The sequence below is a fragment of the Athalia rosae genome, chromosome 1 (assembly GCF_917208135.1).
Source record: "Athalia rosae chromosome 1, iyAthRosa1.1, whole genome shotgun sequence".
Lineage (NCBI taxonomy): Eukaryota > Metazoa > Arthropoda > Insecta > Hymenoptera > Athaliidae > Athalia > Athalia rosae.
The window spans coordinates 29383591-29408264 of record NC_064026.1 but is presented as its reverse complement, the minus strand read 5'-3'; the positions used below and the strand labels follow the sequence as shown (position 1 = coordinate 29408264).

Here is a 24674-nt window from a genome sequence, read left to right as displayed (position 1 = left end):
TAAATTTTTTCGAAGGGATTCGATTTTTTTTCAACAAATAAAATTTACTGAAATTATTCTACTATCGCAGATGAAAGTGAGGTGCGGCAGGTCAGTCATCACGTCTTAATAGTACATCACTACATGTAAGAGAACATTAATTTATTTATTAAAAAATATTACAGTGTGTTGTATTTTCAAATTATTTTTGTTGAAGTATTTAATTGAAATGGCTCATAGCTGTTTTCGATAATCCTTAACAACTAGGAAGATATATTTCTAGAAGCATACAACCACTGGATTGTTGCAATTACCATAATTTCAAATCTTTTCAATTTCATGACGATAAAATGGATCGTGTGACATTGGTTGATGATTACGCCAACGTGAACTTGGTACGTTATTTAAATCTCAAAGCATGAAGCCACTTTTTCTATTCTATTAGCCCAGCTGCAATGCCCATAGCGATGCCAAAATCATTTGGTCATCTATTCTCGCAGAACTTTATCACAAAATAGGTAAACGGCTTCATATTTGTAAGAACGGAGAAACTCGACCCGAGATATCCAACACCGGACACAGTAATCATAATTAAAATTCAAAGTGTCTACGACGCATGTTCAAGGCCTGTAAATCGCATGTTTTGAGTTGAAATTAATCATTGGAACAGGCTTTGGATAATTTCGAAAATTTCACGAGCTTTCTGCTCCAAGGCAACTCTAGAGTGGGATACATACGATATGCGAGAGCAAATTATTTTGATTCTCTCTATTCAGTAGAGAATGAATTTTCATGATATATGTACAGCGTTGAAAATTTGGGCTCCGTTGTTGTTCAACTATATTGTTGGCTACGTTTGGTGATTTTTTCAACCAATGTCACCCAGCAGATACCGAAGGAGGTGTTTAACAATAAAATTTGTATTATAAATAAGTCAACTAAAAAATGTGACCGTGTACAACGAGTAGACAGGTGTCCAAAGCGAGGCCTAAATCCATCGGGAAAAAACTGGTAGATCAAATTTATTTTATCGAAGATTAGCCGAAGAATTTGTGTCTCACTTTAGACATGTTCTGTACAGTGGGTTTATTCCAAAGAGTATAGATTCTTGTAGAAAATGAGATGTCTGTAAATAATTTACTAATAACAAATAAGAAGTACTAATCGCAGGTTGATATAATTCTGCAAAATAGGTATAATATGTAAAATCCAAAAATTGGATGTACAATTACTCACTCTTGGGGAAATTAATTGTCTTATTTACAATTCTAGTGGCGCGTAATGTCTATGAAATGTCATGATATTGTATAACTATGTTTAAAATTATAACAACTATGTTGCATTGAGGAGTAAAAACAGGAAACAGTGATACCCTAGAAACTTATGTTAATAAAAGAATATGCATATTGTATCATGCTATATCCGAAATGTAATTAGATTGTTTCTTTCAACTCATGTGCTGTGCTCTCTCAAATTCAACAGTAACGTATATGTATATTTATGTAACTTTCCCAAATTATTATGAAAATTAGTCAAAAATTATCAAAATCTGAGGAATTGATTATATTTGGCCTACATGCCTTTGAACATGTTTATTTTAGGGACCAAGTTTTCGGATAAAATTCGATTCGGTGCAAAGAACAGCAAACAGATATAGAGAGAGCCATTGGTACTGCATCATAACGTTTGCAAGCGTATAAAAATTTCTACGTGTCAATGTATGTAACCGATAATAATCAACGACATAAATATGGAAATTTCGAAACATATGAACAATTTATTACTTTCAAATTCAAGTTTTATATTAGGTAATTTTAATTCGTTTCAGTACTTTTTTCAAGAGATTCAGTTGATTCAGAACCACATATTTCATAACAATGCAAAAATCTATTGAAAAAAGTAACATCTGATATAAAGATATTACACACGATAAATTTTCAGAATGTCAGCGCATCGTTGATGTTCGAATATTTTAAGGTCCTAGTACAGTTTATTTCAACACAAACACAAACACAAAATCGTAATGTCGACGATCAAATCTTGTTGAATTATAAAACTTAAGTTGTATTTTCATAGCTTTTGAAATCGCATCTTTAAAAGATTTCGACCATCCCTCAAAGTAGATACAAATTGATATCCAATAATTCCTTCACTCATCACATTCTTTTTCTTAATTTACAACTTCTATCATTGGTGTCATTATTGTGGCTACGAAACAGGCACTGTCGACCATTCAATATCTGGTACGGCAAGAGAAATTGGGAACAATGATTTCTAGACTTGAGGTAAATTCTGTGTATCCCATGCATCACAAATCTATGCCTGTGTTTGTTTTCATCTGCACCTATTTTTATGACTAGACTAGGGCCTTAATGTAGCTAATCCATCCATTGCATGTAATTTGTCATTTATCCTAATATTTTTGCATGTAGATGTGCCAAAGTAACGTAACGACACATAATAGCTAGGAACTGACTCTTTGGATGTGGATATTTTTGTCATAACTCATAGTTTCTTGGAAGGTTTGATAGAGTTCTAGAATTGAAGTATGTGAGTATTCGTTGATTTGTTATATGGATGATGACTATCAACTAAAAATTCACAGCTGTCGGCCTGGATTTTAAAACTAACTGTCATATAACAAAAAAAAAATTTACAAAGAATATGCTGACTTGTTCTGCAGTAACCTCTATATAATCAAGTATTTAATTTTTTACTTTTAATTTTTTTTCCACGTTAATAATTCACACTATGTATGATGGAGTGTCCTCTGTAATCCTGAATACCATAAACGAGAAGCTCAACATGACATATATTTATGCAAATATTAACAAGCGTGTACCTTCAGTTTTCAGGGGTCAGTTTTTTTAAAAACTTGCTATCATGTCAATCTTTCTCTCATGTAACGCGGATAAGAGATAGAAGAAAGTGCGTGCTCGGCAACAGAGAATCCAGCACGTGTTACTAATGACATCCCCACATGTATAGAACATCGCGAATATTCCGGACACAAACAAAAAGTGACATCTTTATTTATAACAATAGGAATCTTTTGCCATTTTTAACGCTCAAACGAGTTTAGAATAAATTGTCACAAGCAGAGACGTGCGTATTTGCAACATTAATACCATAAATATATACATAACATGTAACTTCGCACCAATTTAAGATTTCATTACAAGAATATTTATACAAATTAAACAAACTCAATCATTTTTTATTCCTACAATTTCTTTCATAATTTACTATCATGTATAATATAAGTTACTAAGTAATCATTAGGCTCGCGATAGAAAAAATTTAAATAGCTAAAGTACCTTAACGTCAATAATTAATTTAAGTTTTCAATTATAAAAAATCTGTCTATGCGCAAAAAAATGGAACGCACCATGCCGACGAAGATACATTTTATACAGACGATGGTGTTGCGTATAATTAATTCACATCAAATTTTACAAACCGCAACAAATTATCACATCTGAGAACTGTACATCCAAATTTCATGTTTCGATAATTATTTCAGTCGCAAATTAGAATTTTTTTTCCAAATCTTGCAGTAATACTAAACTATGCCATCAAAATAATGAAGGATCCATTTTTCTCTCACTTTTTTTACAGTCAAGCATAACAAATATCATAAGTAACATCCACCAATCCTCCTTTAGGACAATAAAAATATTAAAAGACAATTTTCATCGGTAAACTCTCACTATTCGTGAGGTTTTGGGTCATCTCGAATTTTTCACGATTAATTATATTTAATACTGTTACAAAATGTTACAATTTGAGATGTGAATGCACCTAACACCAAAATCGTGATGTTTGTCGTAGCATTAGCAAGCCGTTTAAGTAGTCGTCGAATACATTTGATCTTGAATAGTGTGAACTGCCCTTTTCAAATTAGTATGAGTTCTATTTTCATGCTGAATCACCGTTACGTTTCGGGCACAAAAATTTTCACAGACTCTGCATTCCTTTGATCTTTATTTTGTGCTGAACGCATCGCACGTCTCCGTTCCTCTAGCATTTGACGCCTAGCTTGTTCACGAGCTTCGCGAGCCTTTCGGTTCGCTTCACTGTTTGCAGTTGCTTTTGCTTTGTTTGGAACATTAACACGACGCTTAGAGCTGCTGCCATTTTGAGGTAAGGATGTAATGACTTTAGAATCTGGAATAACCTGAGCAGAAAATGTTTTCAATTAACACAAATAGATCTTGCAGTCGTCCTTTCGGTTATAAATTTTTCTTTGTAATCATCTCGAATTTTCCTACACCGATTATAGGAATTTAAATCTTTTGGGTTTTTTCGAATGTGACATGCGATGTTTAAAATAATTTTCAGGAATCCTGGGCTCAGTATTTCCTTGAATTTCGCATAGGTTCGACCTGACAAACTCTTCATAGTATTTATAGTTTGGAGATTTTCTTCTGAGTTTCTAATCAATTATATTGTAGGGCTATAGGGTAGTAAGAAGACATGCAGTACAAGAAATTCACAAAACACGGCTTACCTCTTTCCATTGCGAGTCTTTTAGTCTCTGAATCTGATCAAATAGTTCATTGACTTGAACAACTTGAAGCATCACCATATCCCAAAAGCCAGCTAAGTCTTCATTGGTCGTTGGGAATTCTTCACCAGGAATTTGGTTCTGGAAAGCAAAGTTATGATAAATAAATTGGAAAAATCACACGCTTTCATACCACTCAAGGTTCCAAATATGATCAAGAATGTAAGGGGATTTATAATACTTACAATATTCTTTTGACAGAGTCCTTCGAATTGCTGCATTTTTTGAGTTGCTAGTAGCCTAGCTTTGCCAGCTGCTGATCTTAACTTCCCAGCTGCTTCTTCGGGGAGAACAGTTGGATCACCACCTGCTAGTTCAGCTTCCGCAGATGCAGCTAAGGACAATAACCTGTCTGTCTCCGCCTTTAGCATCTGGTGAAACATGAAGCAGTTTAATGAAATTATGCAGCTGATGTGGGAAAACATAATTTTAACCAATAAAAATCAATCAATGCGCAACAGGTGCCTTGATTATGCTGCACATTTACCTTCATAAAATAGTGACCATCTTTTTCCTCATCAGCCTTTTCTACTTCCTGAACATGCTTTGCTATATTATGGAAGCTTGCACTGGGTTCCAGAACGGGCAACACCACTTCCAACGCAGCTGGTTGCTGGTCGGGAATATTTTTCAGGATTGTCATACTTGGTTTCAAGTTTACAATCGAGTCATTCCTTCCTATAGAATTATTCAGATCTGCAGCGGTTGTGACGACTTTACTTTTTTCTTCATTTTTCTGAATAGATGAAGTCACTCTGTGAACAAAATGTAAGTTGTGAAACTCTTGTAATTGTTGATGCCGATGAACATTTCATCAGCATAAAAACTGGTATATTTTATTTGATTACCTTTGTAACGATTTTATAACTTGCTCACTACCATCGGTTGGCTTTCTTGGGCTGACGACTGGTAACTGTGCCCGAAATTCAGGCCTGAGATGTCTCAGAACTGGCAAAGATTTTAGGGATTCTTCCTCTTTGACACCGTCAATTGATACATCATTGTTATTATTCAAGGACTTATTTAAAAAGCAATCGCTTGTATTCAATTTACTGGCACTACGTTTAAAAAAAAATCCTTGCGCCAGTGCACCAGGTCCATACAATCGCTCCACCCTCTGTTGAATGAAAGACTTTTCACTGTTTAATGATGAATTAAACGTTAGGCTTTCCGATTCCATAGACGAGCAATTGTTCATAGTTATTTCTGTCATTGAAGTATTTGACACTGAAAATCAAAAACATCCGACATCAGACATCTTGTTCATTCAGAAAAAAAGAGCTGTTGGCAATAATTATAAATGCCAAAGTTAGTTCATGAAACTGAAAAAAGATACTGACTGTTGTAACTCATTGATCTCGGTGACGTTTCGGAGACATTAGACATGAAACTTGTATTCTGTTGACTAGAAGCTACTACTCTGATCATCCCAGGACTTTTTTTAATCGGTGATATATCTTGATTTCCTCTAATTGGGCTGATATCAGCAAAAGTCGTATGAAGGGGAACACCTTTGTCCACTTCGCTGAATCCTTGACAGGTGCTTATTGAATTTCTGGTTTCAACGTATGTGTGAATTTTATACTCTTCTTTGACACCATTTGAGAAACCATTTTGACGCTCCATGGCAAGTGGAGAAATTGATAAACTTTTTGAAGGAGGCTGAGTGGGCAGACTCAAATTTTCACTGGATCTATTGGAAAAATTGCAGTTTACTAGATATCTCATAAGATATCAACTTTGTTGTTCATTGATAGTTGTCACATGGATATACCTGAAACCGGCAGGACTCGTATCTCGAGTGATAAGTCTGGTTCCTGGACTAGTATCTCTAGATCTAAATCCCTCTCGTAATTTGCTATCGTATCTCGTAATACCAGAGTAGCCGCTTATACTACAGGCAAGACCCAAGTAGGATGGTTTTTTGGCTGTCAGGTGTTCTGGTTCTGAGCTCTCATTATGAAGGTTGCTTATGTTCTCTTTGTTTGCGTCCAAACTTCCCTCTAATATTGTATCTCCTTTACCGTTTGATGCGATATCAGGAGATGGAGTAAGCTCACCGTTACAAGAGAGATTTAGGCTGTGCAAGGTTTTATCTGAGACAGAACCTACTGCTGTATCTGTAAATAATTTCCAAACCATTATTGTAATTTGTAAACTCGCCTTCAGCCAAGATTATCGACTGAATTCAAGTAAATAAAATCAACATGTATTGTTCAAATTACTACTGGGCTGCATGCGATGTTTGGCACTGATGCTCCATTTAGTATTGAATGAATTAGTTTATTCTGTTGGGATTATTGAGGGACTGAACACAGTTTATTAGACTTGACGTAAAAAAACTCAAAACGTTCATCACTGACCTTATCCAATCATAAAAATTAATCACTAAGGGTTCTTAATTCTTAGATAACCATTGATGTAAAAGAAGTGACACACGTAATATTTTAATCTAAAAAATCTTATGTACTGATCGATTTATCTGACATTTAAAAATATTATTATTTCACTCAGAATAAAAACTGCACCGATACAATAATCCAGATCGACTGAAAGCAAGCTCGTGCCCAACAATGTTACTGCGGTCACAGGAATAGACTGGAATCACATCGGTGAGCAGTACACTTGCAAAACAATGAAAGCAACTAAAGTTAACACGGCTTGGCACAAGTCAGGCAAAATGTACTATTCTAGGAATAAACCAAGCTAATTACACTTAGCTTTCTGGATCGGTTCAAACGGTCAAGATCTTTTGATGATATGCAATGAACAACTAGGGTGCACTGTCTACATAATATTTGAATCGTTATAACATTAACTAAAAAGCAAGGCTTATCATATCACGATAAATATCATGACAGTGAAATTTGATTGAAGATAAAAATCATCAATGTTGCTGTATTCTAAAATAAAAGGGTACACCAAACACGATTGCACCAAATCTGATGGATGAATGTGTTTGTCAAAGGCACATACACAAATCCAAATATTTCAAAAATAATTTTGATATCTCAGAACATGTTGATGAGTACGGATTTACAATGGAAACACTATTTCAAGAGCAATTACCAGAAAAAAATTTTGGGGTAATCTGGATGTTGGTGGGCTTTTGAATAAGACTGCATTGATAACATAGCAGAAGAACTATGCGACGAACTTTTGATATACCTACTAAAATATAAATATGTATATTCTTTAGGAGTTGTATCAAAAACATAAAGAAATATTAGTAACAAAACCAAAAAAAAATGCGACGCAAGCGTTTCACAAGTGTGTGAAGGAAATCTAATGTCACTCAAGGGTGTAATATGCTAATTGTTAATATTTCATGCATCTTACCACGCACACTTTTGTTTTGATAATGACTTATCCTACAATATCGCAACAATTGGTCATACTAGTATAAGCCATACATAAGTATGAACACGTTGTAGATTATATAATTCATGTGTCATTTCCGTTATCTCCCTGATTCGTTATCAATTTCATCCGTGTTTTAAACGTACAAGTAGAATTTTAGTGAAGTATTTTTCAATTTTTGCCAACTATAAATCATGATTAATGTAAAGCAAGTAAGCTTACTTCAGCATTCAAGATACGCTAAGTGGTGCAATGCATGGAAAAATGAAAGTCCATTTAACGCTAACATAACAATTCTAAACTATAATGGAGTTTGTAGACAGCAAACTTCATACGCAAGGTGCAATGAATTCTCAATAGTGCATTCAAAAAATATCCTAGTTGAATTTTCAATGAAATACGGAACATAGCAGTATTATATCAACTCTTCATCTTCACACATAACATATAAGCAATAATAGGTGCCAAAACAACTTGGACTATTGAACGTTAAAGTCACTATCATTCTGACATATTTCAATCCAAGACCGAACCTGATCGGTCCGAGGCCGAAGTATCCACGTCGAGACTACAACTGCCGATGCTCTCCTGGCTGGTCATGTTAAGGTGTTTACTTGTAGCGTCAGAGTTCAGCTGATAATAATGCAAGGGCTGAACTGCAAGGGACAGTGGCCTTAGGCGAAGGGTGGGCCTGGTGTTTCCTTCACCTGGTACCACTTCGGCGGTGCAGCCTTCCCTCGTGGTCTCGCTTTCCAGGCCCGCCACTTCACTGTGAACCACTGTGCTACGATGGTCTCCACGTTCGTTGTGAACACTGCGATGTTTTCACCATATTTTAATCAAGCTATTGCATAAGTAAGGAATAGATTGGCCAAAATACATGCTTTCGATATTATGCACTTTTACTTCTCTTAAGTTGATAATTGTAGTATTCAGGCAAAGTGATTCAATTGATAAAAATATTTCAGTCAAATAATCAGAATAAATAATGAGCGTTATATTTGTACAATTTCAATGATTACACTACAACAGAATCAGCTGTGTTTTCATGAACTTCTCTCCTCATTCTTCCATTGCTATTACATATTTTTGAGATATTATGAATTCTGACTTAAGGCTCTAGAATATAATGTGCCTAATTGGTAGCATGAATTTCATGTGACGATCTATTCTCAAGAGTATGAACATCAATGGATATAAAACTAAAGTAATTATGCACAACCGTGAAACCAGTGCAAAATCAAACCACAGTTAATGCAAACGTGTTGTTAATGTCGTACAAAACATAATGTTGTCTCTTAAAGCGCATTGTTCTTGCTACTGATTAGAAGCGCACACGCACACACACACACAGAGAGAAAGAGATACACAATGTGCCTCGGGGTTTCCCCAGTGCATTGAAACCTCATTTCAATCTTTGAACAAAAATATAATGTCCATGTTACACAAACTATGTGCACGAAAGAAATATATCCATCTCACAGTCAAGCTATGGGTATAATGGTGCTTTGCTATTTACAATAAAAGTACAAGTGATGATGTACCATGTGACTCTGTACAATGCCTAATAAAAAGCACTGAGAGTCAAGCCATCATTTCATTTTGAGTTAATTCAGTGTGTAAAATGTCAATCATCTAAGGTGACTAGAATATCGCACTGTTGCTGTGTGCCACAGAAATAAAATTGCAACAGAAGTTAGAATGGAGCTCGAGTTACCTTCTTCGCCAATGTTTCCATGGCAGAAACTTGGAGAGATTTCTCTTTCCAACGTCATTCACTGTATAAGTACCACTTTCAATTTTTAATGGCATATTAGATTTGAATTTTTTATTTTCAAAGTACACAAAAATTAAAATTCAGATTTCACACTGGCAAATTTGTTTTAATTGTTTGCTAATCAATGAGGTATAGCAAAGGCTGTTAGATAGGCTGACAATATTTCTTTTCAAAATGCAAATAAAATTTCAGTCTTTCATACTGTAGCAAAATGTGGTACTCATAACGGTAGACGTTATTATCACGACTGATGAAGGAAGACTGACATGGTATGCAGACAATCCCATCTTCTAACATATCAACTCTCTCCCTAGACTGGGAACAGGGTTTCCCTGGATATTTTTGGAACACTCAAAAAACTGTGGTGTGTTCCCGTGTATATGCAACTGTGACTGTTCATCGTAGGAATGAAAAATGTGTGACTTGGATTTTAGGAATGAATTTACATCTCTGCCCTTCAGATACTCTCACAGATTGGAAAATTAAATCTACTCGTTTTGATCTCTATTAGTGTTACAGCCTGTTATCAAAATTTCTGTTTTAGCTCAAAATTACTTTTGTGATAGTCTTGCCTTTGGCTACGTTATTAAGAATAATTGTGATAGAATAGAAATGAGCAAAACAACCATAGTTAATCATCAGAAACCAATAGTTCAGTTCCAACTTTCTACAATGTTGTTTAGCAACCAAGAATCTCCAGGAAAAGTTTCTCCTTTGCAATTGCGTAAATAACAGCATAATTTTATAAATGAAAACCTATCTCGTTACTCATGTCCCGTATCAAGAAATGATGAATTAGCTTAACTGCATTTGCTCTAGATATATAGAGCATTAGAAAGACAACCTTCACACAGGCAGCACACACATAGTTGCAAACTGTGCGTTACCCTGTCTGGGAATGCAGCTCAGAATTTAAGGCAAGATATTTTTACATTCAATTTCATGTAAAATAAGGACAACCTATTGAATAATCTATAAGGGTAAACTATTTTCTTGTTCACCTTATCAGAAAGGGATATTACCATGTCTTTGAATGCTGGCGAGACAAATATGTGTTCAAAAATGTTTTTATTTATCGACTGGTTTTCTTTTCTAATAAAATAGTAACGTTATAATGATTTGATTGTAAAATTGCATCATCTTTCAAAATTTCTCAGGACCATCAAATTAGACTTAACATTAATGAACCACGAAAAAAAAACAGTGCTGTAATTTAGTTTGTGAATAGCTGCGTTAAACGAGAGCTTAATAAATATAACGTATTTTAGACAAAATTTCTTTTAAGCCAGACACAGTGGACCCCCTTTTTTCACAGTGCCAGATAGTACCTCAGAGATAGTAAGCATAGAAGGAATTCAGATGTCAGGGTGGTTTATTTGCATTTATATATAGACACCTAGGATCAGCTCCAGTGTCACTTACTAAGAGCCCCTTCCCACTGGTCTAAAGATATCCTATTCTGGAAAATCACTTTGGGTTGACTCTTCAACGAATAAATATACCTGAATATTCTAGTTTTTGATTTTTTTTTCAAAAAAGAGCAGTGTAAGATGCATCAGCCAAATCATAAACTCTAAATTTCATGAAAGTTTTCACCATCTAATTTTAAATTAACACACCGGAGAATATTGATGTGATAAGTTGGCTCGCTCAAATATCAGAGTTCAATAACACGACGATTTTTTAATTTCATCAGTAGGGATTTGGAACTGCATTCAATGAAAAAAAAACTTTTTGAGTCGAATTTACTCAGAGGAATATCCCAACGAGTTTTCAAAAATGTTGTAAGTCAACTCAAAAATACTGGATTTGGACAACATTTTCACCATGTAATAAATCCACATGACTGCCTACAGAATTGGCACCAGCATCTCATGTCAGATAAAAATTGACTGTTAAAATCAATTGAAGGAGCTATGTAGCGTAGAGGCACTACGTATGACGCAAATCATAAGATCAGTTCACAGTGTCATTAAATCACAGCTACATTGATTAACTTCTACGAATTAGAACTCACAGCACATAAATGATACACAGCAGCAAGCACCTTCCAAAGAAGTTATTGCATGGCTCAGCAACTTTCATCTTAAAATGACCATACGTGTGCTAAATGATTTATAATTACAGTAATCATTACAGTAGTCATTACAGTAATCATCACAGTAATCATTACAGCATTACAGTAATTACTAATTAATTGTATCCAAATTGAAATGAGAGCTATTAATAACTGTTACCTTATTGTTTTGGTTACAGTATAACATTACATGCATTCAACATTCAGTTAGGAATTAGGAATAAAGCTGGAATGCTTGCGATAAAAATCAAAATCCTACATGAAAACAAATAACATGTCTTCAGCATTTAAATTTGAAGTTGATGAAGTTTTTACATTTTTCTTTTCCCAAATTTTCGCTTTTGAAATAATGTAGAGCAAAGCTAGAACAACTCAGAAAGGCTTGCAAAAATACACAGACTCAATGGATATAACTGGAATGATAGTAGAACTTCAGGTGAACTTTATTTAATGTCTATAGTCATTAGTTCTGAGAAAGTGAAGAGAGTCATCATACTGAGAGAAACCAGCTTCAATCTTCACTGTCAAAGGTTTTGTAGTTGATAAACATGTGACAATATTCTCTTAGAAATATTTAAATCGTTCAGAGTGAGATACTCATTAAATTCTGCAGGGGAATTGGTTTCCAGTTCAGATTAGCGGAAGAAACATTTCTGTGCAAAGCTGCGACACACCTTAAATGGTCCTATGCTGAATGACTCAACTTCCAAATACTTTTATATTGGGTGAACAAATAAACAAGGTACCACTGTCTTTAATTCTCAACAAAACATATTAAAAATAAAACTACCTTGAAACAAAGATACAAGTCAACTATTTCCACAAAGGCCAAATAACCTGGTGCAGGTATCCTATACTATGCACGCCTACACAACTATATTAATTTCTGAGAGGGGGAAGACAGGAACCTGTTATTGGTGGTATATAATTCCTCACACTGTGAACTATAGAAGATATATTTCAATTTTAGATTTTGGCAGCGATGATTACTTCGACAGTTTGAATATGCCAAACTAATAATTACCGAAGCTCCTGCATACATAATATTAATCAAATCTCTGAAATAAATGCAATCTTAGCTACCAATTCCAAACATAGTCAAAGCAGTCTGCAGTAATAAGAAATTCAATAATTTTCTAAACAATCAAGGGATACAAATATAATAAATATATAGCCAAAGTTTTTGATGTCATGAAGGAATCTTGTTACCGCATAGCTAATACCAGGTTTGTGAGTATGAGACACCTTGAATTTCAATGAATCTAGAATCCAAAATATTTTTATTGTGGTCAGTAAGAGAAAAGGTGACAGCAATCCTGTTGTTCCCTCTAACGCTGACTGATTCATCAATAACTGGTTAGTGGCTCGACATCCGATTACAGCATATTGTTCTAATCTTTATAACGATTGATACAGGAATGCAAAAGCACAACACTAGGCAATAATAGCGAACTACTTTGTACAGTAGTAACCACACTTCTACAATGTAAAAGAGACGTGAATTTGATCAGTTTTCCTTACAGCCACAGCCACAATTACAGTTCAGTCAGTACTACATTAACATTGGCGCAATAAGTTTGCATCGGATAGATGAGCCATTACGGTTATCAATTAAGGAAAGTATTTTACTAGAACCGGAAATAAGCGAATCGCAATTACAAAATCGATTGCCGATTCAAAACTTGGTCCTTGAACCAAAGACGAATAATTGAAATGTTCGAATTTGCAGACGGATTACCTACACATACGCTCTAGATACCTAATTATAAATAATTGCACTTGTTGACGAACTGTCACCGCGCAAGTGAGTGTAGGACGCTGTTTCCTTCTGTCATAAGAATACGGATAGATTCAATTTAAGAAACGTCCGTCTAACAGGAAGGAAATGATGAAGAAGTAGTTAACATGCATCGATGCCCACGCAATATTTCTAGCGTAATTGAAGAAACCGCACCCTTGTGCAAACAGAAGACATTACAATAATTTGATGCACATGGTTGATCCAACCTAAAGAATACATGTCACATCATGCGATATGTCACGTTTTCACGGCGAACGTTATTATTGTGCCAATGGATTCGGTATGGTCGTATCTTTCGTACTTACGTTCGAGTGGTGCCAAGTTTTTCCAAAAACCAACTCTCGACTTTTCTTCTCACAATGTCGCCCCTTATTCAAAGATTTTACGAATATTACTCCAATAATTTAGACTGATCAGGGTGTGCCCCAAATTTTCGTACGCCCAAACACCCGTCAAACGTTGTAAGCCATTTTGTTGCTGTATGACACTTGCGCGCGATCTACAAATCAAACCTCAACCTTTCAAGGGAGCGCTATTTTTCAAATAGAATATTTCACAACAATATTTTGTCGAGTACGCTTTTCACTCAATTACCTAGTTTTGACGCGATACGTACGATCAAAGCAGCATTCTAATAAAATTAAACTATATCCCCTGAGCTGTTGCGACAAATAATTTCTATTGCTTTGAGGATATAATTCAAGTACCGTTTGACGTTATTCAGTTCTAATATTGTAATTTTCAAGCACATTTATTACCACTTAATATTAATAGTGAATAAGCCCCGGCGGTTAACGGTAAGGTAAATAACGCCAGCAGGCAAAAGCGGCAATGAATTCTATTAGGATTCTACGCGATAGGAGCGATAACGGAACAGGTTGATGATTGAGAACAATTCTTACGGTCCGTAATTGGCACAAGAAATTTGAACAAAAAAAATTAACCATTCTGCGCATGGTCATGTAACACGTGCTATTTGATCAACTATTCTTCACCAGATGTCAGGTCTGCTCATTTGGTTTACATTTTCCATTCGTCCCATTCGTTCCGGGTCCGGGCCCACGTAACGCCGTCGTGTGCGCATAGACGTCGTCCGAGGTTATTTAATTTCAAAAGCATCTGAACCAGGGACAGTTGATATTCACCATTTTACGGTGAAATACTATGAATTTTCCGTATTTGGAATGTGCTAGTTTGAAGTCACGTTTATCATTCCTTCAGATTTGAATGACAAATAAGTCAGCAAGAGTACAGTATAACCTCTTGTAGAATTTTTCAAGAATCACCGCCAACACGTGAACGTGGAAGGATAAATGACGATGAACTTTAAAATTCAAAATAGGAATTAAAGGAAGTCCATAAAATGACGTCAAATGAGATGGATCAGAGTAACAAACATGAGCCGAGTACGAAGAGGATGAAAAGTTCGATAATTTCGGATCACGTGGAATCGTTAGAATTTAAAAAACTATTTGTCAAACACTGGCTGAATTTGGAGCCTGTGAAAACGAAGGATATTGAGATAATAACCGACCCCTACCGAATATGTAAGATATCGAATTTTTTAAGGGACGACGACTTTATTTCCCAGATAAAAGAAGAACTGAAGGAAGTAGAGAGTAACAGAAAAACCATAGATTTATATCAGTTTGAGCAGACTGTCGATTTGGCTAACGTGCAATCAAAGAATATTGATGTACTGTACAGAACTTTTGAATCGGACGTAACCAATTGGATGGAACAAAATACTCAGATTATTTTGAATGGTAAGATGTCCATGTCCAGTGCTAGCTACTCGGACACTGATTACCTTTTATGCCACGATGACAACATGGGTGATCGCAGAATTGCATTCATTTTATATCTCTCCAAAGATTGGGCCCCTGAAGATGGTGGAGCACTAGATATATTTGATTCAGATACAGATGGGCAGCCAAAAAATATTGTCATGTCCTTGGTGCCAGAGTATAATTCTCTAGTATTTTTTGAAGTTACAGATAACTCGTACCACCAAGTAGCAGAAATAACATCACCAGATAAGTTGAGAATTTCGATTAATGGATGGTTTCATGGTCCATTGAAAGAAAGTAATAAACAGCTTAGGCCTGAAATAATTCATGAGTATTTTGAACCTGAGGATACAGACATTGATCTAGTGTCTCAAATTTCTAAAATCTATTTGTATGAAACAATTGTTGAAAACATTCAACAGGCTATTGAAAAAGACTCATTCATTTATCTTCCTGACTTTTTGTTGCCTGAGATATACGAGAAATTGGGTGAGGAAATAAAAAGTCAGGATATCAAGTGGAGTAAAATTGGTCCAGCTGATTTACAGAATTATGAAATAGCAAATGATGAAACTCTACCTGAAACTTTGAAAGCATTTTACAATATTTTCAAGTCGATACATTTCTTTCATCTTCTCAAACGATATACGGAATTAGATTTGGTACCAGAATCAAATGATATGAAACCAAAAATGCAAATCGAATTGCAGAGGTGGTCAAGAGGCTGCTACATGCTAATTAATGATCAAACAATTGAACCTATTCACCATAGAGAAAAAAATGGGAATGAAACGGATAACATCATAAAATCTAAAGTAGAATCAGATGTTGGCATGTGCAAAAAGACTGAAGATAATATGGTGAACAAATCCAAATATGAAAATGATGATGCGAAACAAAATACAACGGCAGATCCTATCAAGACAAGTGGGGATTCAATCCCTGATGAAACTGGTAATGATTCTAAGACCACGAAGAATGCTGCTCAGAACCCACATCATGAGAACCAAACAATAGTTAAAAACAAATTGGCAGCCAAAGGAAAGTGCAAAACTCTGTTTCCTACAAATGAATCACCTCAAAGTTCTGGAAACTTTCACAAAAAAGGGTCGACAGCAATTATACCTGATGAATCTGATTCTTCAGATATAGAAGATTACATGTCAGATCTGGAAAGTGAATCTGAATCTAACACGTCAGAAAAGGAAGATATGAAGGATGAGGAAGCCAAGCCAGGAACTCTGGATGTCATATTGCAATTTCATACAGAAAATGCAACAGAAGATGCTACAATAGACTACGTTGATCCTTCTGTAAAGGATGGAGCACTGATTCACATACCCCCCCAGGACAATCATTTGTGTCTGGTTTATAGAACTGCGGATACTTGTAGATGTAACAAATATGTTAACCATTATTCTGAAGGCTACTTCTACACGTTACTGTGCTCTTACTATGAATAGATCTTTCAGAGAGAAAATATTTTATTCTTTCCTTTTCAATTATTTCCGATGAAGATCCCGGTGAACTGGGTGCAAACCACATTCTAACTCTATGTGGTCAATTCATTAACATAAGCAAAATATATATCAAGAAACAACATTGTCATAAGCATATCACGTGCACAGTATCTCTTATAGTTCCTGGTACAATGTGAACTTATTTGGATCATATGTGTTCGATGCAATTTAGCTTATTATTTACACATGAATCGAAAATTGACAAATACTAATTACTCTTGGATGAGTTTTGGAATTGACCTAGTCTTTCAAATACAGATTATGGATAGTAATTTCAATCAGTATTCAGACGTCTGGTCATGGGATTTAATTAGATGGAAACAAAGACATTCTCAAACATTTATTAGAATTTGGTATATTGTATGGAAATATACAGTTGCGATGTGATGATGTTAATGATAAAGCATCGGGATCAATACATGCAAAATATGATGGTCGAAAAATCATGAATGAGAATCAATATTTTCACAGTATATAAAATCATTTAACACGTACAAACATATATTTCATTCAAGGGTAGCGAGCTTTGGAATAATTGTTGAAGAACTAAGAAAAGAGTTTTGTGATGTGTAGGGCATTTTCAAGGGTTTAACACTGTAAAAACACGACCACAGAACGACATAATTCCATAACTATGAGAAGTATAGTTCAAATACTTACGACCGTGCGCTGTCTACGATGTAGGGATTTTCTGGTCCATCAACACGAATACTAGGAAAAGATGCTTGTTGGTCATCGACAGATTGCGGTTTTATACCAGACGTCTATAATTAGATTTATAGGACTAATGTATTATTCGGAATGCTGGGAATAGGTTATTGGAACCTATTAGAAATTGCTCGCAATATTATTATACAGAAAATTATTTCTTGATTTGTAATAATTGTGATACCCACGATCTAATCCAGAGATAGAAATTCACCTTTGGGGCACAGGAAGAAATAGAGTATTCCGCTCTTTTTTTCCTGAGCTCATTCATCTCTAGTTCATGCTGGAAACTTGCATCACTTTCTTGAGAATTTTCTCTTCTACTTTCAGCGACTGACTTTGCGGTATACTCAACTTGGACCCACGGGCAAATTACTGGAGATGATTGCAGCGAATTCTTACTGAGCCTTGAAAGACGGGGTGAAAGTCGTCTCAAAAAAGAGACCAGCTTGGACCTGTATAAGGTGCATCAAGATTTAATAATGCCAACTTGTCCATTCTCATTAGAAGCTTATCAAAAACTATATGACTTTATTTCGCCGTATTTATTCGGAAAATCTGTTAAATGCATTTAGGTCTATGAACCCAGTAATGCAATGCAATGTGGAGTATTTGATGTCAATATCCCTTGTGGATTTCATTCAAATTCAAAGTTTTTGTTACTAAAATTTCAAAACGTACTTTGCATTGGAAGCTTGTAAGTTGTTTGGAGTTGAAGGAATACTTCTGGATAGTTGCTCTGCACTACGAGTTTCTCCTTGCATTTCAAGTTGATTAGAACATGAAGTAACTGTGCGTCCAATTCTCCAGTCCAGACTGTTACTTTGGGAAGCTCTTAATCCTAAAAAATATTGTCACATACAACGAAAGCTAAAGTAAATACCATAGTATACTTATCCAATATATCTGTGACAAATAAGAACGACACAAAAATAAACATAGATATACAAACGCTATATTAAAAAGAGATGATCAAAACTATTTTTAAAATAATCGGCACATGACACTATGAAACAAGTATTTTATTTCAAGTTCTAAATTTATCTGGTAAAAAGATGACCTTCGTGATTCACAGATTTTCCTAGACGCCAATCCAGGGAATTGGAATTCCTATTAACGGCATAAATATTATCACAAGATTTCGTCGAGAAGTAAGCTGAATTTTGACGTCGTTTCAAGAGCCTCAGGACTGGTCCAGTATTCCTGAATTGGAATAAATATATACAGGCATTTATAACAGTATCCAACTGATAGTTGTTAGCTCTATAAATTCTGAAATCATTTCACAAAATCAATTTTTTTTGCATACTTTTTGCACTTGTGTGACTGTTCAACAACCGGTGGTCGATTACTACACTTAGGGAATGCTTCTGTAGCACCGTACGTTCCAATCCGTACATGGCTATAAGCAGCTCGCAATTGCACGCTTTCCAATGGTATCTGATTGGTTTGCAAAGCAGGTGGCAGAGGTTCATTGACCAGCTCCATTTTTGGTACACTATTCATTATTTTCAGATCTGCCTTATTTTTGTTAAATATAAAAATAATTTATGTCACAATTCATACTACTGTGTGTGGCTACTTTGCACTCAAAGAATCCACTTAACCGAGCGGTGTGGAAAAATTACGTGTGCTGTGTTTAAATGTTTGAACATACGTACAATATTATGATAGTGTCAATTATTTGAAAGCTAGATTACTTCTTCGTAATGAGATTTTGTGATTTGACAGCAGGGATGTTTCACTAGAACCGATTAGAAAAAAAAATTAATATCAAAAAAGGGACTGTCAAGTTTGTAGCACATTTTCAGTAACACATACATTCGTTTACGAGTAGATATTCATGATTGTTCACACTCAACGAGTTGTTGTGAACATTTGACGTATGATTATCGAATAACCTACAAAGCTCTAAAATATTTTCCACTTGACCCGTGTACGGTGCACTTTGGTATTGCAGAAGGAAAAGACGTGGTTCACAATCGAAAGTAATTCGTCGCGTTTACTTCACATCCCATTGAGAATTGTACTTCCGCGTTTTTTATCAATCCTAGTCAACCCCAGTTGAGAGAATTCTTGTCTGTGCTTTTGCGGCTATTTATAAATATCCTAGAGTCTAGACGATGTGTACACTTTCGGAGTACATAACTATCTGCCCACATACTTAGGGGTCGAACTAAAGCGAATAAATATACCAACTATACATTTATTTAGTTAGGTTGCGCGCTAGTTGTAGAACGGATTTCAACCACGTGTATTTGTTCTAAAGTCATAATATAAGCACGTTCCTCAACGGATCGATTTCATTCATAAAAATTGGACAGTTTCATATCTGAAATTCTTTTTATCATACAACGCTCTTGGACTAATCAAACGCACAGATTCTTCCACTTTGCAAATTCAATCGATCAATAAATTACTATTTTGAAGAAGGTCTCTTATTCGTATCACACAATTTTGTTGCGAAGACTCAACTGAAATTCTAAATTATTACTTTTCATATTGAGCTGGTGAAGCGTGAAATTTTCTCCAATGATTCGGTAAAATACGCGCGTATTATTCAAATATTGAACAATGGTCAACAATTGCACTGTTTAAATGGTTTACATCTCATAGGTGGCAGCAAAATCTGGTAGATCACGGGGAGATCCACTGATCAATGGAGAGATCATTGGAGTAACTCTGGTGTGAGCCGCTGCAATCCGTGTTACCGAACGATGAGTCGAAGCGTCGTCAAGTAGTGTGGAAAAGTGGCGCACATTTGGTGCTCAGTTATGGTATAGCTACACATCTATCTAGTATCCATCTCTTCCGTCGACACATCCCACATACGAAGGTTAGTGTTCTGCTATCCTATATTAAGATTCACATAATTAGCGAATTTTAGGCGCCTCTGACGTCGTTAACCGGTAGAAAAAGGATTTTAAGGATTACATAATTATATAATTTCATTGTGTAAGTCGTAACTCAATTTTTTGTACAATTAATAGATTTATTATATTTAGCATGCAGGCGTGATAAGATGATCACATAACTGTGTGCTGCTTCTCTTATTTGCTCACCGATATGCATGAATTTTTGTGTCATATCTACGGATACTTGTCTTTCTGATCATAAGTCAATACCAATGTAAGATTTCCATCATTTTACACGATCTTCTAAAAATATGCTATTTTTGATCAGCTGCTATGTTAAACCCATTTCAGGAGAGTCAAAATTTAACGCTACAAAGTGATCCTTTCATCTCCTCAGTAGCTGGAATATATATCTTGATCAGACTACAGTAACTATGTTTCTTCTGTTGTAAGTCATGTCAAATTACATATCACAAATGTCACTGTTCAGTAACCGAATGTCGTAAGATTAACTTGGTCTCTGGTTTGCACAATAGTCTCAGAGAAATGAGCATGAGTTCACATGAGTGCAGTTAAGTTTATTTTATATAGATTTTTTATAATTATGTTATTGATTGAAGGTTACAAGAATTTTTTTGTAGGATATCTCAAACATTAGCCACACTAGGACTACACCGATAGATTAATCCTTGTAACAAAACGTTGAATGTTATTACGACATGTATTTGTAAGAAATCATGCATCAGGATTTAATGTTCATATTATTTTGATCTGTGAATGCATCAATTGGTAACACCCCATTAATACTAAAATTAATAAGATTTTGAGTTCAGTTTATGTAGAGATTCTTGAGAAGGTCTAGTTCAATGTTATCTCTAAATTTAACTAGTAGATGAATCTCAAAGCAGTGGGGTAACGAACCTCAACTCTCCGTTTTTATAATAAAACTCATGTTGGCCAGTTTCTGCAGTGTCTCCAGAGCCAAGGCAGAGAACCGATAGTATGTGAATGTGAATTCAGATTTTTTTGTCGTTTCTATAGAAATTAATTCTTGTCCGGTCCAACTGATTTATTCATACTACATCTTGGTTTGAAAATAGTCTAAGAATGTTCAGTTACATAAACTAATCATGACATGTTCAAATTTTGAGTGTGAATTAAAAAAAAGAAATATTTTTATAAGCGATTAGCTTCATGTCACATCGTATTTTGCCAGATCTTGGTATATTGCAAGTGAGTAGTTACATGAATTATTATCGATTGGGCTATCGATTGATACCCGAATCAAGCCTGTCGATTAGTTATGAATGAAACATGCTTTAACATTTACTTTATTCTGTTAGGGATTATAGCACAAAACTTGATAACATGGGATTAATCGACCATGGTCTTTTATTTCAACAGCTCCAAAGTTTTGATTCATAAGATAGGTTTGATAGGGAATTTTAAATTGTTCGACAAAATATTATGATGTAATTGCACGATATTTCAAAAAAGATCCCCGTGAAAGCCTAATATCTTACCATAAGATCATTCAAAGAGAAATTGAAAACGTGAGTTTTTCAAGTGCGAAAATGATTGTTCTGTGGAAATGTTTCGCTATAGTTTACTTTCTAAGTTTCAGTACATTGAGAAACAGATTTATTTTTAGTTTATACTCGGTGGCAAGTTGTATCTCAACACGATGTCACGTGCGCGAATATAAATGCGTACCACTTTTACATCTGTTAAAATTCATATCTCAAATGTCTTGTGAATTTTGTAACGTAGTTCTATCTACTGATACAAACTTCAAAGTGTATGTTTATACGCATCAGAGTACAAAATAAGATGATTCCTAATCCTCTACATGAGTAAAAAAAAATTAGACACTATATGTGTTCGTTTTTATCGTGATATTGTGATATCAGTTTTATTACATATAAACGTCAGCAGCATTGGAATGCATTATCATTGCCAAATTTTTGAATCTGACCATAAGGAAAGCCTGCATCCTAAGTTTCCTTGTTCTTATTACATCGTTGGTGTCTAAATTTGTTCTTTTGTTCGACTAGTGGCTTAATTAGTTCCACATATATCTCAATTAATGAATACATACACATATATGTATAAATCATTACTCATTTGATAATATAATACAAACTGGCGTTAAGATTCTTTTGGTATACGAATAGACAGATGAATGCATTGATCAGCAGATGAATTTTTGTAATTTCATTGGAGGATACAATTTTCATATTATTATACTTGATTTGGGAAATTTTAACGTGTTCCAGGGTGCCGGGTAGCATCACGTCATCCGAACTCACGAGATGCATTTATCAAGATCCGCATTATACGCTTTTCGGCTCTCACTCAACCAGGTAAAACTGCATAAATGATTTTTCAATTGAATAGCAAACTCTTCTTATTGTAGAACGTTACTCTAATGCAAGGAATTGGAATCTAATTCCTCACTTGATCTGTTTCTTTAAGTTAGCTATCGATTAGTGGATTCAGAACTAAAACGCAATATCCTCCTTATTTGCTATCTCTGTCCATTGTTCCCATTATAGTTTCCCAGTTGATTAACAATAAGATTATTAGGAAACATAATATCTTACATGTTGCCACTCTAATTTCCTACTGAAACGTAACTTGAGTGTTCACGTATCATTGTTCAGTATAGTGGTTAAAGATTCTGAAAAAAATTAAGCCAGGCTTGAATTGTCTCAATTTTCATTGCTTCACCGATATCTTTGTCAATAATATTAAATTGTTTTCACGCAAGATTGACATGCCAAAGTCAAAAGGTCAATAATACCCGGATGTTGACCCCCCAGAACTTGATAAACATTTGAGTATCTTTGATACCACGCAAAAGGCACCTCTGCTGCAAAAAAATTCACAAAGTATATTATTCTTGATACTTGATATAGAGTTTTGAAATCAAATAAAACCACTTCTCAGTTTGGTCAAGACATGAGGAAATTCGATCCTACTTCCTTGTGTGAAATTTTGATCTTTTTTCCAATATATAATGTTTTCAACTATTTTTCTTCCAGAGTGGCAGTGCACCAGTGTACCGTAGCGGTGGTGTAGATCGTAAGACGGTCCGTTCAGCTCTCTTGCTAGCTACAGCGGGTCTGTCCCTCAGCTCATTTTCTCTGAAACAAATGCTGTCATCCCCTGCCCAACAGCGTCGCCTTCGTAGGATCAATTCGAGTATAAACTAAAGAAAACCCAGCCACGCACAGACAAGGAGAACATAAATTGATAATAAAAAAAAAAGGATAGGAAAAAACTTTGAATGCGCTCAAAGGAAAAAATATTGTACATAGGTGTAGCAACGAGTTTTGAAAATTATTAGGTATTGGTATACGTCTCAGTGAAAATTGGAATCTCGATTATGAGACATGAGGCGTAAACAGAAAATGGAACAAAAACAACCTAACTGCATATGATAGACATGATTATTGTAATTGTCTACACAACCATTTCATGATTTGAAGGTATCGACAAAAAAAATTCCCCTTCGTTTTATGATAACGATTTAGTCTAATTCACAAGGATGAGATACTGCTGCATAGAATCACGTTGAATTTCGTTTCGAAAGCGGTATTTGAAAGATGAGGAAAATATGCGATACGAGCAAATTTAGTTACATCGAATTCAGTACTTGGTTTAGGATGCACATGACTATACTAGGGTACTTCTAGCTCCAAAGTATGACTTAAATTAACTAGACTGAAACAAGCTGTTACCATGAAATTGATTAAGGAAATTTGATAATCAGCAAATTTAGTAGACTAACTGAGGCGTGGTCAGTTTATTGGGAAATAAACCTGATTTCTTATTGCGCGAAAACTGATCGCCTTTTTGAATGTTGTGAATGTACATTTATGTTAAAAAAAATTTCTTCAATATTACTAAAAATTGTATAAGCATCACGATGAATGTGATTAATTAAGCATTGGTCTGTCATGCGAGGATCGTCAAATGTGCATAATTCTTTGGAAAATTAAAAACAGCGAAAACATACAAGACAATTGGTTGTTTTTATTTTTGAAACTTAAAATAAGATCCGATTCGTATCCTAAGGACGCGAATATGTCATCTTATATTGAATCTTCGTATTGTTGTAAGTATCTAAATATATACTTGTATTTCGGAACAGTATTTCAATTGTTGAATGTATCCAGTCACTTATATTCTGTGATCGGATTAGTCATTGTTATGATATCATAAACGGTAAGCCAGG

At 34.9% G+C, this 24674-nt stretch overlaps 3 protein-coding genes and 1 long non-coding RNA gene across 8 annotated transcripts; 3 read left to right on the top strand and 1 right to left on the bottom strand.

The window, feature by feature from the left end:
• Positions 1-126: 126 nt before the first annotated feature.
• Positions 127-19085, bottom strand: LOC105683751. The gene is made up of 13 exons (XM_012396588.3): positions 18889-19085; positions 18640-18782; positions 18261-18420; positions 17794-18034; positions 17532-17635; positions 8440-8720; positions 6321-6666; positions 5887-6239; positions 5395-5773; positions 5034-5301; positions 4732-4917; positions 4490-4627; positions 127-4156 (listed from the first exon to the last, which is right to left on the bottom strand). The coding sequence occupies exons 1-13, from the start codon at positions 19083-19085 to the stop codon at positions 3914-3916; spliced, it is 3039 nt and encodes a 1012-aa protein (XP_012252011.2). The 3' UTR covers positions 127-3913.
• LOC125502249 lies at positions 12272-18929 on the top strand. 5 transcript variants are annotated; one of them, XR_007280123.1, is made up of 3 exons: positions 12272-12502; positions 17910-18454; positions 18655-18929. It is a non-coding gene; the product is annotated as an uncharacterized LOC125502249 (long non-coding RNA). The 5 variants fall into 5 exon arrangements; XR_007280120.1 differs by lacking the exon at positions 12272-12502 and adding an exon at positions 12848-12986; XR_007280127.1 differs by lacking the exon at positions 12272-12502 and adding an exon at positions 12873-12990.
• LOC105683752 (prolyl 3-hydroxylase OGFOD1) lies at positions 14608-16833 on the top strand. Its single transcript, XM_012396589.3, has one exon. The coding sequence runs from the start codon at positions 14925-14927 to the stop codon at positions 16812-16814; it is 1890 nt and encodes a 629-aa protein (XP_012252012.2). The 5' UTR covers positions 14608-14924; the 3' UTR covers positions 16815-16833.
• Positions 19086-22704: 3619 nt separating the features above from the next.
• Positions 22705-24462, top strand: LOC125502247. Its single transcript, XM_048660311.1, has 2 exons — positions 22705-22797; positions 23479-24462. Exons 1-2 carry the CDS (start codon positions 22747-22749, stop codon positions 23647-23649), a joined length of 222 nt encoding a protein of 73 aa, XP_048516268.1. The 5' UTR covers positions 22705-22746; the 3' UTR covers positions 23650-24462.
• Positions 24463-24674: the final 212 nt, after the last annotated feature.

What these genes read in the sequence shown, in the direction of transcription:
- LOC105683752 (XM_012396589.3), top strand. Translation starts at nt 14,925, where the DNA reads ATGACGTCAAATGAGATGGATCAGAGTAACAAACATGAGCCGAGTACG.
- LOC105683751 (XM_012396588.3), bottom strand. Translation starts at nt 19,085, where the DNA reads ATGAATAGTGTACCAAAAATGGAGCTGGTCAATGAACCTCTGCCACCT. An exon ending in CAGTCACACAAGTGCAAAAA is followed by an intron (nt 18,783 to 18,888) that starts GTATGCAAAAAA and finishes ATTCCAATTCAG; the next exon opens with GAATACTGGACCAGTCCTGA. An exon ending in AAGACTCGCAATGGAAAGAG is followed by an intron (nt 4,157 to 4,489) that starts GTAAGCCGTGTT and finishes TTTTCTGCTCAG; the next exon opens with GTTATTCCAGATTCTAAAGT.
- LOC125502247 (XM_048660311.1), top strand. Translation starts at nt 22,747, where the DNA reads ATGCATTTATCAAGATCCGCATTATACGCTTTTCGGCTCTCACTCAAC. An exon ending in TTCGGCTCTCACTCAACCAG is followed by an intron (nt 22,798 to 23,478) that starts GTAAAACTGCAT and finishes TTTTTCTTCCAG; the next exon opens with AGTGGCAGTGCACCAGTGTA.